Source organism: Camelus ferus, chromosome 2 (assembly GCF_009834535.1).
Source record: "Camelus ferus isolate YT-003-E chromosome 2, BCGSAC_Cfer_1.0, whole genome shotgun sequence".
In the NCBI taxonomy this organism is placed as follows: domain Eukaryota; kingdom Metazoa; phylum Chordata; class Mammalia; order Artiodactyla; family Camelidae; genus Camelus; species Camelus ferus.
The window spans coordinates 85,478,628-85,494,707 of NC_045697.1; the positions used below are offsets into that span (position 1 = coordinate 85,478,628).

Genomic DNA, 16,080 nt, shown 5'->3' on the forward strand with positions numbered 1-16,080 from the left:
GCCAGACACCGATCTAAGTGCTTTACGCTTAATAACTCACCTTCAATTCTCCCAGTACCCCTATGTGATATGTAACATTGTTATTCCTATTTACAGGGGAGGACACTGAGGCATGAGATGCTGAGTAACTTGTTCAAAGTCACACTGCTATACTTCATGCTTCACACTATTTAAAGCCCAACCTTAACTAGCAGAGTCACCTACCTGGAGTTCCCCCAACATCTGGCATAGCAAGGGAAAGCTGGTTTTTCTTGGACTCTTGAGTCATGCCATTGTCAACCCTACACTCAATGCTCCACATCCCTGTGAAGCATGGTCAAATGTCTCCTACTGTATGATATTCTTCCAAGTCCCACCTACAGAATTATTCTCTCCTTCCTTGGTCCTCCCATTTAGCATTTTACATTTACTATATGACTTTTCAGGTCCAATGTGTACTAGGGACAGTCAATTCTCATCATTTGCATCAGTTATGTTCTATAAAGTCACTATGAACACTTAAATAGCAAATACTGAACCATGCATGACTCCCAGGGAAATGCAGGCTTGGGTTCCTACCAGCCCCTGGTCATGCCATTTTTGTTAACTGATTAATACATTATCTTGTTCTATGTGAATTTCTGTTAAAGTCACCTTATTTGATGAATATTCTAGATCCATTAATATTGAACTCATGGCCAACAGCACTATATTCATCTCTAAATGAAGCTTATCGGACATGTTTCTTTTCTCTGTAAAGCACGTGACAGCCTTCCTGTGCTCGGGAACATGAGAGGGCGCTTTGGCACGATGCTTGGGGGCCACTTTAAAAAATGATATCACCAACAAAAAGCACAAAAATGGGGAAAATGTGGCACTAAATAGTCCATGAAAAAGACGCTTCTTACAGGATGAGGACTGAAACAAGCATCACCTTGTGGACCTCAACTGGGAACAAGTGTTTCAGGAAACAAGTTTTTTGCTGCTCTATGCAAGTTCACAAATGACCTTGAAGGTGGCACAGGAGTTGATTTGGGGGTGACAAATATATCTTAGGGAGTAGGCAAACTTGCAAAAATGAAATCTGCAAATGGATGGACTATACATGTCCCCCTCATTATATTGTGAGTCTTTTAACAGCATGGATCATTTTTTAATTCCCTTACAGCATAAAGCTGACTGCTTTGCAGAAAGCAAGGATCAAAACTAGATTATGAGGCATTGAATGTGGCATGCTAATTATACAACTAAATGAAACTATTAAAAATTCCCCTTTCAATAGGCTATTTATGAAATACCTATGAGCCATGCCTTTAGCTACATGCTTTTGTAATGATTTTTTTCACTTAACCCTGAGAACAACTTTGTGAAGTTATGAGGTATGTATCATCATCTATATTTTACAGGTGAGTATACTGAGAGAGGTTAAGCAACATTTTTAGAGACAGAGGCTTCAGAGTCATAAGAAACATTTTAGAGATCATATAGCCCAACTTTGCCATTTTGCAGATGAAGAAAAGGAAGGACAGAAAAGTTGAATTATTTGCTCGAGGTGCTCACTGATTGTCAAAGCAGGCATGAACAGACTTTTATCCTTAAATTTCTTCTAAGTGTCTTTCACTTCACCACACCGACTATTTTACCAGTCATTGGCTTAAAAATTCCTCAGTGATAGGAACAACTAGTGCCGGACTGACCTAAAAATTCATTTTTGGTCAGATGGTCCATTTGGACCACAGTGAATATGCTATTCAAATAAAGCAATGCCAATTCTTTAAATCATGGCATTTAATCTGTTATTACTACATTTAACGTAGATTGTTAAACTGACTGGTACATCCTATGAACTCTATCATCTTTCTATCTGAGTGAATGAGACTGTTGAACAATAAATGCTTGGACTATCATTATAAAGAAAAATTTGATATTTTTAACATACCACTAAGATCTTCCCTTAGTTCATAAGCACAATTATACCATATTGTAATTAGACAATACATTAATTTTGTTGAAATTAATCAAAAATTACTTTACAGATGACACAGGAATGAAAATTATTGTGGATGATGGTCTATAACATACATAGAGGGTTGTGTGTTTCCAGCAATACTAGAACTTTTATAATGGCAAGAACATTGCCAATCTAGACAAATATTTGTCATCAATCTGAACTTACTGTAACAGAATGAATAAAATTAAAATTTGGCAGGAAGTAAAATAGTTTGTGCAGTGACAACTTAGAAGAAATTAGGGCAACTCTGCACGTAAGACATAAAAATTGAGAGGTAATTTTCCTCGCCAAGAGCAATCAGAATGTTTTTTCAACCATTGTTGTGTAAAGTAGGTTGCATGAATTATTTTCAGAAAATCATTTTATTATATTTTACCACTATCTTATTCCTTCTAATTTCTTAGAAAGGAAATGGTTCTGCTAAATAATTTCCCATGTAAAGTTAGGAATTTCAATTTAGTCCTTGAAAAAGATGTCAAAGAAGAAACTAAATTTAATTCACAATCTGTTATTAGGAAGAAGAGGATGACAAGTAGTTAACATTTCTCCTAAGATTAAGAACCTTGAAGCTGCAGAGCTGTTAGAGCATGTACCATAATGATTTCTGATTTATTGAAAAGCATTGCATAATTTTGCAAACTAAAAATTTTGTGGTTCATTTTCTTTTCTGAAGCTAAAATTGTGTTAGCTACAGTTCTCTCATTAACATCAAGATTTACCCATCACAGCAACTTCCTGAGTCTACTTTTATATATATTCTATTACACTTAACTTTAATATGCTTGCATTGAATATATTCGGTTCCAATAAACTGGTTACCATTATCTGGCTTTCTTGAGAATGCTCCAGTTACATTAAATCTAGGAACCTACTGAACAAAATTCTTGGTTTCACTAGATATATAAATGACATTTAGAAATATGTATGTTTTTGGAGACAGGAACATTACACCACAGCCCTTCAAAGAAAATGACAAGAATATAGAAACAACTTCACTGTTCTAGAGTGTTTCAGCTTTGAATCTGAGTGCTAGGTAGTTCAACTCCCATTCTACCAGAATAAATATTATGAGAAAAAGATCAAAAGAACTGAATTTTATCAAGACTTTGGAATCCAATCTCTTGGGTAAGTCTTTAATATATTTATGTTAAAAGAAATGCCCAGTCATTTTCATCTCCTTACAAGATTGTTTAAGAATGATTTCATCCCAGGTGCTAACTTCTCAAAAAAAATCCATCAATTAATGGAGGCCAAAAAGTCTTGATTTTTTTAAAATGAGAAAATAAAAATAAAATACACATGTGCTGGTAAAGATTGCTTTGACTTATACCTGAGAATTCAGCTTATTCAACTGGGATTGAGAAGTTTGATTAATTTGTTGTAGCTCTTCCTTTTCTTGATTAAGTCTTTCTCGGTCTGATCGCTCCTTTTTGAAGTCTTCTTCATATATTTGCACCTAGGAAATAGTAACTTGCTGTTACTGTTAGTTTCCTTTTCTCTTAAGCCATTTAAATGATTTCAGAAGGGGTGCTATCTGGGTCTGTCCAGTCTGAGACATTTCTAACCTCTTTTCATGAATATTTCTTCATGGTAGGACTCCATCTTGATACATAGGACTATAATTTTATCTTTCACTTTGTTTAGAATGGCAGCTCTCACTTTTTCCTCCTTGGGCATATAACAGGAATTCAAAAGTAAAGTAATAATATGGATATTTTGAAAGAAAGTCCCCTTACCCATTATTCAATTTCGTTATTGTGATGACACCTGGCCTCCCCCTGGTCACTCCAAATGTTAAGTGTCACTGTTTTGGAGCAAATCATCCACCCCTATGACAAGACTTTGATGTACAAATTACTGCTTGAGGGTCTAAAGACAGTTTACTGACAATAGCTGTTAAGTGATGTCACTAAATATTGACATGCCAAAGTTTCTAAATATACATTATGTTGAGCACAAAATAGAAATGAAAGGCTCATGTATGTAGGAAAGCAAACAATGCTTGTTGAAAGGTATTGACCAGAGTTGCCCTTTAGAAGTATTGTGGGGGTACATCATAAAAAAGAGTAACATTTCAGCTGGAATGCCTCTCGAGAGGTACTCCAAATAGTCCAGAAAAGTAATCAAACAAAAAAAACTCCATATTTAATTATTGTTGTTTTAATCGGCATCGTGTTGACCGATGGCTAGAGACTAGAATACAGAGTTATGAAAACAAATGAAGCTTAAGGAATGAAGCAAAGGAATTCCTCTAAAACCAGATGTAAATTACAACTTACATGGGAACCTAGTAGCTAGATTTTTGTTTAGTAATGTTAATGTGAATTGCATCATCATCACCAACAGTGAAATAACCTTTAACTAGAGGTTTATCAATTTTAAGTCAATAATAACAGAACTAAATGTAGTAGGCAAGAGAGGAAGAAGTTAAACATTATATATATGGATCTAGCTGCAGATATGCATATTTAATTTTAAGGCTTTATTCACCAGAAGTGTTGCAAGGGAACTAAACCCAGTCAAGCTGACATTTTGTTCTGGAGTTGGTTTTTTGGGTTTTTTTGTTTATTTGTTTTTGTTGAGAGCTGAGGTTCAGATACAGAGAGAGTTAAACCAATGATCAGTGAATAATTACCAGAGGCATTTGAAGGGGATGAAGATCAGGTGATTACAACTGAGCAGTCTTTATCAAATACAGCACTGACAGCAATGTCAGCACTTAGGTGGCCAAGATTTGAGCTCAGTTCCTTTGTGGATTTCAATCCTTTAGGGTTCCACACAGCACTTGGTAATGTAATGACTGTGGGTACCTGATCAGAAATGTGCACAGTTAAAATGTGAAAGCAGAAAGTTAGCAAAAGAGCCACACAAAAAATAAGGAGAAGGATTCTGGTCTACTCTTGGGGATTATGAATAAAAGAATACCTGTCATTGTCTGTGTCAAATACGAACTGTACCATTACTGTAAACTCCCTGCTCAAGAGCAGCTCTCTTGCACGTGGTGAACATTAGATGAGAGCACTGAAGATGGTTCAAGTGTCTGAACATAAGCAGCACTTTTTTCAGAGGAATCCTGGCTAGCGCCAATGGTACCTTTGGGGTTGAGAATTTGCCAGAGTTTTAGCACTCTGCATATTACCCTTATTCCCTTCATGGGTTTGTTTTTAAGCTATATATTTGATCCTGGATGTATTGAAGCAGATTATCCAAATGGGGTTGACAGAAGAGAAAATCCAACTTTACCATCACATGCTCTGATTTTTTTTTTTTAGGTTTATAGATAGGCTAGTTCCTATAAAGTAATAACAATAAAGCAAATAAAAACAACAATATCAACAAAATCAGAGTTGCTCAATTCTTCCATGTATCGCATCAAGGACCCTTGTAACTGGCACTTGCTTAGCGCAAAACAGCCAATAAGTCATACCCAGGAGCAGCAGAAAAACAATGGCTCTTTGTCCTATGAAATCTTCTCCCCCATTGCAAATGTACTGTTGACAGTGTGTGTTCCAGGGATTGGAATTCCTTGATCTCTTTGTATTCATCCGTATCACCACAAACTGTTCCAGCCCTTTACCTGTACTAGTTTATTTAGCCTCTCATAGGAAAGGAGATGTGATGCGCATGGGTGGCCGCTCAGCTAAGTTAGCTCCAACTGGCTGAGCTCAATTTAGACTCAGGTAGGTTAGGCCATGCCATATCCCACAGCCGTGTGCTGCTGTTACACACAGGAGCTTAGGGAGGGCATCCTTTACTCTTGCTGTGCACTTGGCAACAGGGAGTGAAGCTGGGTAAGCGGGAAAGAGGACACCAATGTGCATCAGTAAATTCCTAGGTGCTGTCCTCGTGTGGGGCTAGATGAACAGGTCTGGCTCTTCAGCGGCTACGATCCGTGCAGAGTATTCCCTTTAAAACTGCCCTCTTTGTTCAAAAGCCTGGAGGCTTGCAGCTACAGAATAACAGCCCGCTGCTACCATCTTCTGAGAAGGTACAGAGTTTGGGTTCATAGTGTCTTCAAAATGAATCACGTCTCCATGAAACTCTCTAGACCCAGTGCTAATAGAATCTCACCAAAAGGTTAATTAGCACGCTCATCTTTTAAGAGTGTGATCTTGGACAAGCCACTGAACCCGTCTGAAACTCAATTTTCTCTTTTGCTGTGTGTGTGAGTGTTGGACTAGCTGATCTGTATTTTCCCATAAAGTTTTAAAATTAGGTAATCCTAATTAAAATACATGCAAAAGCTTTCAACACATTTTGAACAAGACTTCCAAAAACGTCTAAAGGAGGATGAACAATAAGCACTAAATTCTCCACATGGTCGTGCCACTTTCAACTTCTCACCTGCTGTTTGAGGACCTCCATTTCTGTCCGCATCTCCTCACGGCTGCACTCCGCTTCAGACTTCCCCAAACAGTCCTCAGAAGGTGAAGAGCACTCCATTTTCAAGGCATCCTGCAGAGCCTATGTCATAAGATAAGCACATGGGTGACCTAAGAGTCGCCACATCATACGAATTCCTCTGCAGTCACTTCAAATGCACGCCCAAGGTAGAATTTCACTTTTAATGCTACTTCCATCATTGAATAATTTTCTTCTTTCTGATTTTCTGGCACATATATATATGTGCCAGAAAATATATATATATATATATTTTTTTTTTCAGAATCTCTGTCTATTCTCCACGATGATGCTCATGATAGTCAACTTTCACTGTTACTTAAGAGAGCTTTGATGTTAGAGCCCCCTCCACATAGCCAACCACGAAAGAAAAATAGTTCTATAGCCCTTCTCTAGATTCTCTGCTGCAGTCAGATATACTCTCTATCAATTAGGCTCAAACTTTAGGCAGCATCAGAATCACCTGGAGGCCTAGCAAACACTCCCATCCCTGGGCATTGCCCCCAAGGATTTTGAATCCGTAAATCTGGGGGTAGGATCTGAGAATCTGCATTCCTCACAAGCTGGGGCTCCTGATCTCAGGTGACATTTTGAGTAATATGTTTCTGCTATGTAACCACGTGCCCAACAGGAGAGTGGGAACCTCACAAAAATGGGAACCCAGGCAGATTCACTATCCGTTAGATGCATTGTCCTTTCTGCTCTGTACTCCTTTGGCATACCCTGCCGTGGCTTAGCCACAGTCATACTTATTCTCCAATAAAACATCCACTAGCCCACTACAGGGTGGAGAAAGAGAGTGATCTGCTTTCTTGACATTCAGTACAACTTGGGTGTTTTCATCGTGGGGTAAGGAGGTGAAGGAAATGAGACACTTAGATTTGCCAACCAGATTATCATCCTTACTCATAAGCCCGTAGTACCCACACATATACTCTACTTTGTCAGATTATATAAAAGACATTGTCTCTGTTCTAAAGACTTTGGGTTCATGATGAATTCAATAAAATGGCCATCAAAAATTGTGACAGAACATAACTCACTCATCCTGTTGTGGTCTCGGAGCCCACACACAATATGACTACTCACTTATTATCAAATGAGTCCTCTATGCAAATTTTAAAAGGTTCACTTTCAGAGCTCCAAGAAGTCAGTTCCTTTATATTTCTTTAGTAGATTCAATGATACTCATTTGATGATACTATTAACTCACTTCCTTGCATTACTATACGATATGGTCATAAAGGTAGAAAAGCAAAGCAAATTTATGGTCTGATATATGTGTAGTAGTCAGGCTATAAATTTCCTAATAGATGTCTTATAATATACGGATGCTGTCTAATCTGATGTAAGTATCATTTTTCAGGAAGTTGTAAGAAAAAACAAAACTTTTTTCTTCCTCCAAGAATTATTAAACAGCAGAAGTTGTTTAATAATTTGTGTTTTGTTAGAATCTGTTGCTAAGCTAAGTAGTTCTAGGAAGTATCATAATAGTTATATTTAAAAAAATATATTAATAATAGGAGAGATAATCTCGGGTGGGGTGAACCAAGTGAACTGAGACAATTAAATATGCTGGTTCCATATCCTACAGCTGTGAATATACTATTTCGTGGTTCTTGTTATATTTGAGTTTCCTGGTCTACTTTTCAGGCCATTCAGACTTCTAGAAATCCTGTAAATGAGTCATAATGAAAGGTAAGTCTAGTAGACATTTATTCTATCTTGGGGTTTTCCAACTTCCTTGAAGAAACACAGGTAAGCTATTCTAGAATAGCAATTTACCATCAGCACAGATACACTCAACAGATCTGCCCACGTCACAACGGTGGCATGTCAGACAAGTCAGTTTTGCCCATGAGTGGCACTGGTTGGCTGACCTCAGGTTATTTCTTTCACTTAACATCTGGCTTCTCTTCAAGAGCTTGATGAAAACAATGCCCTTGGGTATCTCCCTCAAAGCAAATAAACAGAACTGAGTACACACAGTTACGTGAACTTCTGAAAGCCATATGTTAACTGCTAAGCTGACATGCTACAAATTTCTGCTGAGGGACTGGGTCTGCAAGCAGTCAGTTTGTGTAAGTAGGGCGAGCCCCAAATTCCATACTGACGAATTGTGTGCAGTCAGCTACCCAAATCAACATTTTGAGTAACCTCTATTTACTACAGTGGTTAAAAAAAAAAAAAAAGAAAATTCTACAGTGTAAAACAAAATAATAATTTCTTACACTTCATTAGACACTGATACTTGCACTAAATGAGATAGGAATCTCTCTGCATAGCACATCGCTTTCTATCCACATTTTTAAAGTGACAGTTGACGGTATAGATGTGTGGGATGAAATCTTTTCTGGCTTGAAGTACCCTTTTGTTTGTCTTCACTACTCATAAGTAATGTGTTATGCCTATTAAAGCGTGACTCTCAGGGCGAGAATTGGCTATTGAATGTATAATGTACTAGTCAATTAAATTAATTAGCTTAATTCATCCATTCATCAAATACTGAATAACATAATATGAGCAAGGCCCTGTTCTAAGCACTTGGATTACAACAGTGATCAAAATAGAGAAATTCGGGGCCCCATAACGACTGCTGTCTTTGTAAGACCCTCCAAATAAATATGTATTAACATTTTATTTCATAACTGCAGAGAAAGGAATATATTAATATAACATGAAAATATTTTTTCAATCTAAAAGGTTTTTTTTTTCCTTCTGATTTTAAGAGAAATTAAACATATTAATGGGCTACTAAAAGTATTGTGGGCCCTCAACACTGTGCCTACTATGTGTAGGAAAGAAGTCAGCCTGGCAAAAATCTTACTCACGTGGAGCTTACGATAATTAGGGAACAGAAGAAAATATCAAAACTTGGAGAGATTTCAAATATAATCTCAGTGTTAGCTCTTTGAATTCATTTGCCAAAGATTTCCAGCAGAGAATAAACAGGAAAAATCGTTTGCTCTGAATCTGTATCTCTGAACATTGTTTCTCTCTCTTAAAGAACAGAGAAGTGCATTGTTTATGAAGTCAATTTCCAATTTCCCACTTTTCCCTGGATAATAACTTTCCCCACAAATAGATCAAATGTAGCACTACATTTGGAAAGCACCTTATCAACTATACAGGCAACTACACAACTATCAACTTTGGGGATCTTTAAAGGACAACTCTGAACACAAGTTAACTACAATATGGTGCACGTTTCAAAATACAAGCCCTGAGCACGTGTTGGAGGCCAATCACCTACTCCTGTTTTAGAAGACAATTTCTGTTACTTTGATCAAGAAATATCTAGCTTGAGAGATGAATATCTTGACTCAACCATGCACTACAAGTGGCTCTTGGAAAAATCAACAGCAAAGGACTTAATGTTTTTCCCTGAACAAGTCAGCAATCCCTTCCTCCCAGAAAATTAAGACATTAGTCCATAGAACAGCACACACAAGCACACATGCACACACACGCGCACTCACATGTCATCCTTTTGCAGTAATTCACAGACAGCGTTTTGAATATCTAAGTTGGAGCAAAGGAATTAAATCAGCAGCATTTTCCTAATAGACCTACTCCCCAGACTCCCCCTTTAGAGATAAGTTTTAGTCTTAGTCTCAGGACGGCCACCATCACAGCCTTAGGTTTGGCATTTAGCGTGCTTCCACATAGTCTGCATCACACTCAGCGGCTCCATAGTGGTGAATTTAAAGAGCACCCTGTTTCCTCAGGAAATGTTTGCGGTTGACTAAGAGATACACTACTGTTTGCAAACACCCACTTGCTTTATGTGGTTCTTTGAACTAAAAAAAAAGTGTTCTTACTCTCTTCTAAAATTTCTCCACGTCTCTCTTTTTTCATGACAATTCTTTGTAGGGACATGAATTTCCAAAAAACTCCTTAGCCATGTATGCCTGAACAAGGCAGATAGGAGTGATTTAGAAAATTACAAAGACCTCTAGTGCAAGCCTCCAAAACTTTGAGGCACACTGCAGTGTAGATTTTGCTGAGTCTCAATCAAGAATATGCTTTTGGTACAAAGACTTCTCATCTGATCTCCCCAGCTTGACCTGGCCTGATACCTTATTGAGGCGTTTTATTTCACATTCGTAATGTTGCTTCTTCTGGTTTGCGAGAGCATTTTTTTCCTTCAAAAGCTTATTCTCTTTCTTCAGTTCATGTAATTCTTTGTTCAGGCTCTCCTTTTCCTTCTGAAGTAGAGAGCAAGAAAACAAAATCAAAATCAATAAAACTCAGATGTAGGAATACTCCTGAAATATAATAAAAACAGGACCTGCTAGATTTTCACTTAGCAATCCATCTGAGCAATATTCTCTGGGTGGAGGCCAGGATTAGGACAGAAGAAATCTTTGTGTTATCCTAAGTTCTAAGTTCTGTGATCCCAGAAAAAGACATCAAAATCCCTACTCCGCATTTTTAAGGGTCAGATGGGTCTGCACAATAAGCTACTTGCCAAGCACTGCTACAAGGTGATGGATAGGTGACTCAGTAAAAATAATTGAAAGCTCTAAAAAGCAAAAAGTGTCATTGCAACAAAAAATACCAAATATCTCAAAGCCCAATCCTGCAGCCTTCTGGACTGGAGAGAGCGAGAGGAGGATAAAACCTCAGGCAAATAAGACCCTTTACCACATAATTATTCAGAGCACTGTATTGTTGTGATTACGACTTTTAAAAGGTAGAGATGAGCTAGTCCAACTGCCTATCACCCCTCCACGTTTCAGGTCACCTTCGAGAAATCCAGTGTTCTAAATAACCAAAGCGAGGTCGGTGGCTTAGACACTAGCAGGCCCTGGATTCAGTCAACATCTCTTTCCTATCTCTTAATTTTATATTCTAGACAGTAGACTTTTTGTGGAGGGAATTGGATTCTTAATGAGACCGCAATTTTAACCTAGTAAAATAAATATTCCGGAATTTAGGTAAATCACAATGAGAAACTGTCTTCTATATGTTAAAATATGTTATTTTAATAACTAAAATTTCCCAATAGAATGATTAGATTTAAGAAATCTACTTTAGGTGAATCATTTACCTTAAAAGTGAAAAGATTTCTATTTCCTTTTGTTTAAATACAAAAGGCCTCTATGTACACGAAGAAAATTTACCAATCTTCTCCTAATTTAGCATAATTTAAGAGAAAATTATTTCAACTAGAAAATACTCTCAACTGCATCAGGAAAAAAAAAATCACCATGATTCCTGTGCTGGGTGTAAATGGAACAGAACAGAAAGGGCCTCTTACGTGGCAGAAAGGGAGTTGCAAAAATCTTGTTTTCCTAGGACTTACTATGGCAAGGAAATCCTTAGCAAGGTAGGAAACCTGGACTGATGTCGCCTGCACTGATTTGTGATATTGCCTTAAAACTTGTGCACTTTTTAAAATACAGCCAATGCAACACAATAGCAGTGATAAGACTTCACCTGAGAAAATGTACCCTTCTAGTTTTCTCCTAAGGCACCTGGAAAAAATGAGAGGCCATTAGAAATCAAGGGCCTCCTCCCAGTTTCTATGATATCCATGAAGTCCCATAACTAACAGTAAAACCGGGACTCTAAGAGAAGCCGTCCTCCCAGTGGCCACCTGCCAGTTCCCAGCAGGATTAGTGGGGCCTCGGGATCTGGAGACTGGGTTCACGTCCCGCTTGCCCAATGCTACGTTATCGACGTTGACAAATCATCTACACTCTACATCTCATCTCTGAAATGGCGAAAATGTGATTTCCCCCACAGGTGGGCTGAGAACGTTAAATGAGAGGATGGGGTTGAGGTAGTTTTAAAATATTATTATTATTTTTTTTTTAGGATGACAAAAGTCGTACTTACGTATAAAACTTCGGTAAGCTGACAAGCAGCTGTACAAATACAAGGTACTATCATATAATCAACACTGGTAATAAAAATATGAGTAAAAGCAAAAAACCGAAATTGATTTTCTCCTGGGCTAAAATGCCCTAGAAAGAGATCCTCAAATCCGAGGATCAGTTCTCCAAGCGGGTAGAGCCGGGCAAACTAAGGCCAGCCTACTTGTGCAACAAAGGAGGAAGTGAGCGGGGCCCCTCCTTCCTTTTGATTCTAGAGAAGTGGCCCTTATCTGGGGCTCTGGGGACTTGCGTAACCCGAACACCCTCGCACACTCTGCTCCGCAAGGGCTGATTGTAATAAAACGGTCGCTTTTCAACAGCCGGGGGACCAGAGCCCGCCTGCCCGCCTCGCTCCCGGAGGCGGGGCGGTCGCTCCCCGAGCCCCGCCCACCTCCTCGCGCCGCAGCCGCTCCCGGGTCCGGCGGTGCTGCCTGTCAATCTCCCTCTGACTCTGCAGCCGCTCCTCCTCCAGCGTACCCAGGAACCTTTCGGACGCGTCCAGTTTCGTTTTCAGCTCTGCAACCTAAGGAAGTGGGTCATAGACAGCTGCAGCTAAACCCCACAGACAGCTCTTCTAAACCCCACATACCTCTGGGTTTACTCCCTCCCAGCCTAAGCACCCGAGACAGAATTGCCCCACTCCCGGGCGTCCCCTAGGGAGAGGCTCTACTTCACGCCCCTAACCCAGATCAGGACGTTTGCATGTAAAAAGAAACAAACTTATGGTTACCGGGGCGGGATGGGGGAGGAGCAGAAAGGGCGGGAGGGATAAATTAGGAATTTGTGGTTTGCAGATACTACTATATATAAAATAGGTAAACAAGTTCCTACTGTTTAGCATAGGGAACTATACTCAATATCTTATAATAACCTATAATAAGGAATATGAAAAAATATATATGTATAACTGAATGTGCTGTACACCAGAAACTAAGGCAACATTGTAGATCAACTATACTTCAATGAAAGAAAGAAAAAGAAAGAAAGAAAGAAAGAAAGAAAGAAAGAAAGAAAGAAAGGGAAAGAAAGAAAAAGAAAGATAGAAGCTTCTGATACAGGAAAGCCAAAACAGCCGCCAGGGTTTCCCTTTCTCCAAACCACAGTACTTTCCAGGGACTACAGGTAGACAGGGAGCCTTCTAGGCTTGTCATTCTACTCTCAACTCTCCAGTTAATGCCTTGCCCGAGCTGCAAACGGCAGCGAGGGATAGGGGTAAGTGAGTATGCCTACATCACAGAAAAGGGACATGGCCTTCATCGGTAACCTGCAGGGCTTAATCTGCTACTCAAAACCAGATTAGTAGTCCGAGTAACAACCATCCAGTTTGAGAAGACGGGCACTTGACCAAAGATGGGAATTGTTCCCCTTGTTAACCCGAGGTCTTCATGCACCTGCAAGTCATTCAGGAAAGTAGAGGAAAGTAGCTTAAACATTTTTTTTTTCTGGGATCCTGTTCTTTAAAATTGGGAGACCCACCTCAGAGTTGATATTACAAGGTGGCTTGACTATGGCATTGTGGAGGGGGACATTATCCTGCTCTTTCTAAATTTGATATGTCTGAGTATCAAAATGGGGAAGAAAAGAGCAATACTGCTGTATTACTCACTTGTGGTTAAGTTTCTTAGTTCTGAATTATTTAGGGGTGTTTACTTTCTCTTTCCTCTCTTTTTGAATGTGGGATGATTTTAAATTATAAATTGACTTTTACCCATTAAAAGATATTTTCTCCCAGAAGTTTCTTGACAGAGGACATAGTCTAGAGAGAGGAGGGGATGCCCCACTTCCCCTCACACATTCACTGCTCACACTGTTTCTCCATCTGTGGAAAATAGCTTATCCCCCAAAGAATTAGAGAGCTAGCCTTGCATAGAACAGTCTGAACTTTAAGCCATCTCTGCCCTCACATATAACCTTGTGTTTTTATGGCTGCTAGTAAGAAAGTCGAGGCCAGGATGCTCTGTGAGCTGTGATGAATGTTCGTGCCAACTCTAGAGACATCGCTAGAGGCTATTTTAAGCACTTTCTTTTGCCACACTCAAGACAATTCACTGACACCCTCCTTTGTTCATTAATCCTCAGTATCAAGGGGCCAGTAACACACTCAGCACCCCCACCACCCCCTTATCATTTTTCAACAGACCGCTGGCTATCCACAAATCTCCTCTAGCTGAAATCAATGAGAATCTTCACACCCTTGGCTCCCCCAGATGACTGAGTTAAAGCAAATACCAGGCAGAGAAGTGTTTACCTTTCTTTCATATAACTCTCTCATGCTTCTAAACTGCTGATCCCATTGCTGGTTAACTTCCAGGAGCTGAAATTATTAAAATTTAGTAAATCAACAAAGGATTTCTGCCCATTTGGAAACTTAGCCAAAATGAAATCACTTTTTTGAGGTTACTGAAGTTTATTAGAAGCCATGGGTGAAGACAATTCCACCAAGTTCTGGTAGATCTGAGATGATTTACTTGAACACACTCTCACCCTTTCATAATTGGTTCACATATGAAAAACTGTTAGGTCTTAGGTATGATTAGTCAGCTGAACAGTTTATTGGCAACTTTTAACTTTGCTTAGTTATTTGAATTTTCATCTTCTTTCTTTAATCCAACCAGATTCTGATAAAAAATATATTAATGGTATTCTGTGAGATTTATTAATATATGAAGGGCCTTTTTTCAAATCTTTTCATATTTTTCTCTGTTCTTACATTGATTATTATAATGAAATATTTCTTCTAGCTTTTTAACAGCAGAATTTCTATTAAAAAATTCTGAGCCCTGTTAACTGATAATCATTTGCTTGCAATACTATGTTTTTTTTTTTTTAAATCAGCACGTGATTTGTAATATACACTCAGTGAATGAATAATATCACCTTTTTGAAGGTACAGACTTTCAAGGAATAATAGTTTTGTCATAAGGCAATATTTAGAAATAATTAAGCAGAAAACAATTTGAAAGTTTTAAAACAATGTGCTAAATAGATAAAAGAAAAAACACTATGACTTGTTTTTAGTTTTCCTGTAAGGGAAGTCTACAACTTCTCATATTAAGAGAAATTCCAACACCTATCAATATGGGACAGACATCAAGGGGATAGTCAAATGACTAAAAGGTAGCAAGATTTTCTCTTAATTACAAAACAAAATATCTAATCCAGACTAGCAGTTACTAAGTAACTCTTATGCTGGAACTAGAGATGACTATTTAGTATAAGACTATATAATATTATTATATAAAGATACCTGATCTGTTGTCATTTTAGGGACTAGCATTTCTATGCTATAGTAATTTTACTCTGCTAGAGCTCAGTAATTTTCCAGAAGGGCACAATATTTTATGCAGTACAAAGAGGGGTAAAAGGCACTATAGGAGAAAACATGAAGGCTGTAATACAGAAAATGACTTAGAAAAGGAATTACAGAATTGACAACATAGTGCTAAAATTGCTGACTTTTCACTTCTTTCTCTATCTAGGAGAATAAGGAGGTTCTAATATTTATTATAACTTAGAAAACAAAAAAGAACTCAAAATAATACCCATCACATTCCCAAAGCATTTTAGAATAAAAGATTCTTTTTAATGATAATGACCCCAACTCATGAAGTCATAGCACCTAAGTCAACTGTACAATAAAGCCTTTGACAGTTTGAGTTTCAGGGTATGTCAAGTTGCAGGGCATAAAGGTGACAGGTGATAAGCTCACCTGGCCCACACGGAGGAAACATCTCAGCTTTGAAAAAAGTTAAGATTATAATTATTGGATTTATGACTTTGCTATTTTTTATTCATTTTCTTAACACC

At 38.3% G+C, this 16,080-nt stretch overlaps 1 protein-coding gene across 1 annotated transcript in view; it reads right to left on the reverse strand.

Annotated features, from left to right (window-relative positions):
* LOC102523331 (pyroglutamylated RF-amide peptide receptor) overlaps positions 1 to 16,080 on the reverse strand; it is a 213,099-nt gene that overhangs the window by 11,554 nt on the left and 185,465 nt on the right. Inside the window, exons 8-12 of the mRNA XM_032462687.1 lie at positions 14,522 to 14,587; positions 12,665 to 12,796; positions 10,471 to 10,599; positions 6,335 to 6,454; positions 3,321 to 3,446 (exon numbers count right to left, since the gene is read on the reverse strand). Coding sequence (XP_032318578.1) covers positions 3,321 to 3,446; positions 6,335 to 6,454; positions 10,471 to 10,599; positions 12,665 to 12,796; positions 14,522 to 14,587 — 573 coding nt within the window. The remainder of the gene's footprint in view (positions 1 to 3,320; positions 3,447 to 6,334; positions 6,455 to 10,470; positions 10,600 to 12,664; positions 12,797 to 14,521; positions 14,588 to 16,080) is intronic.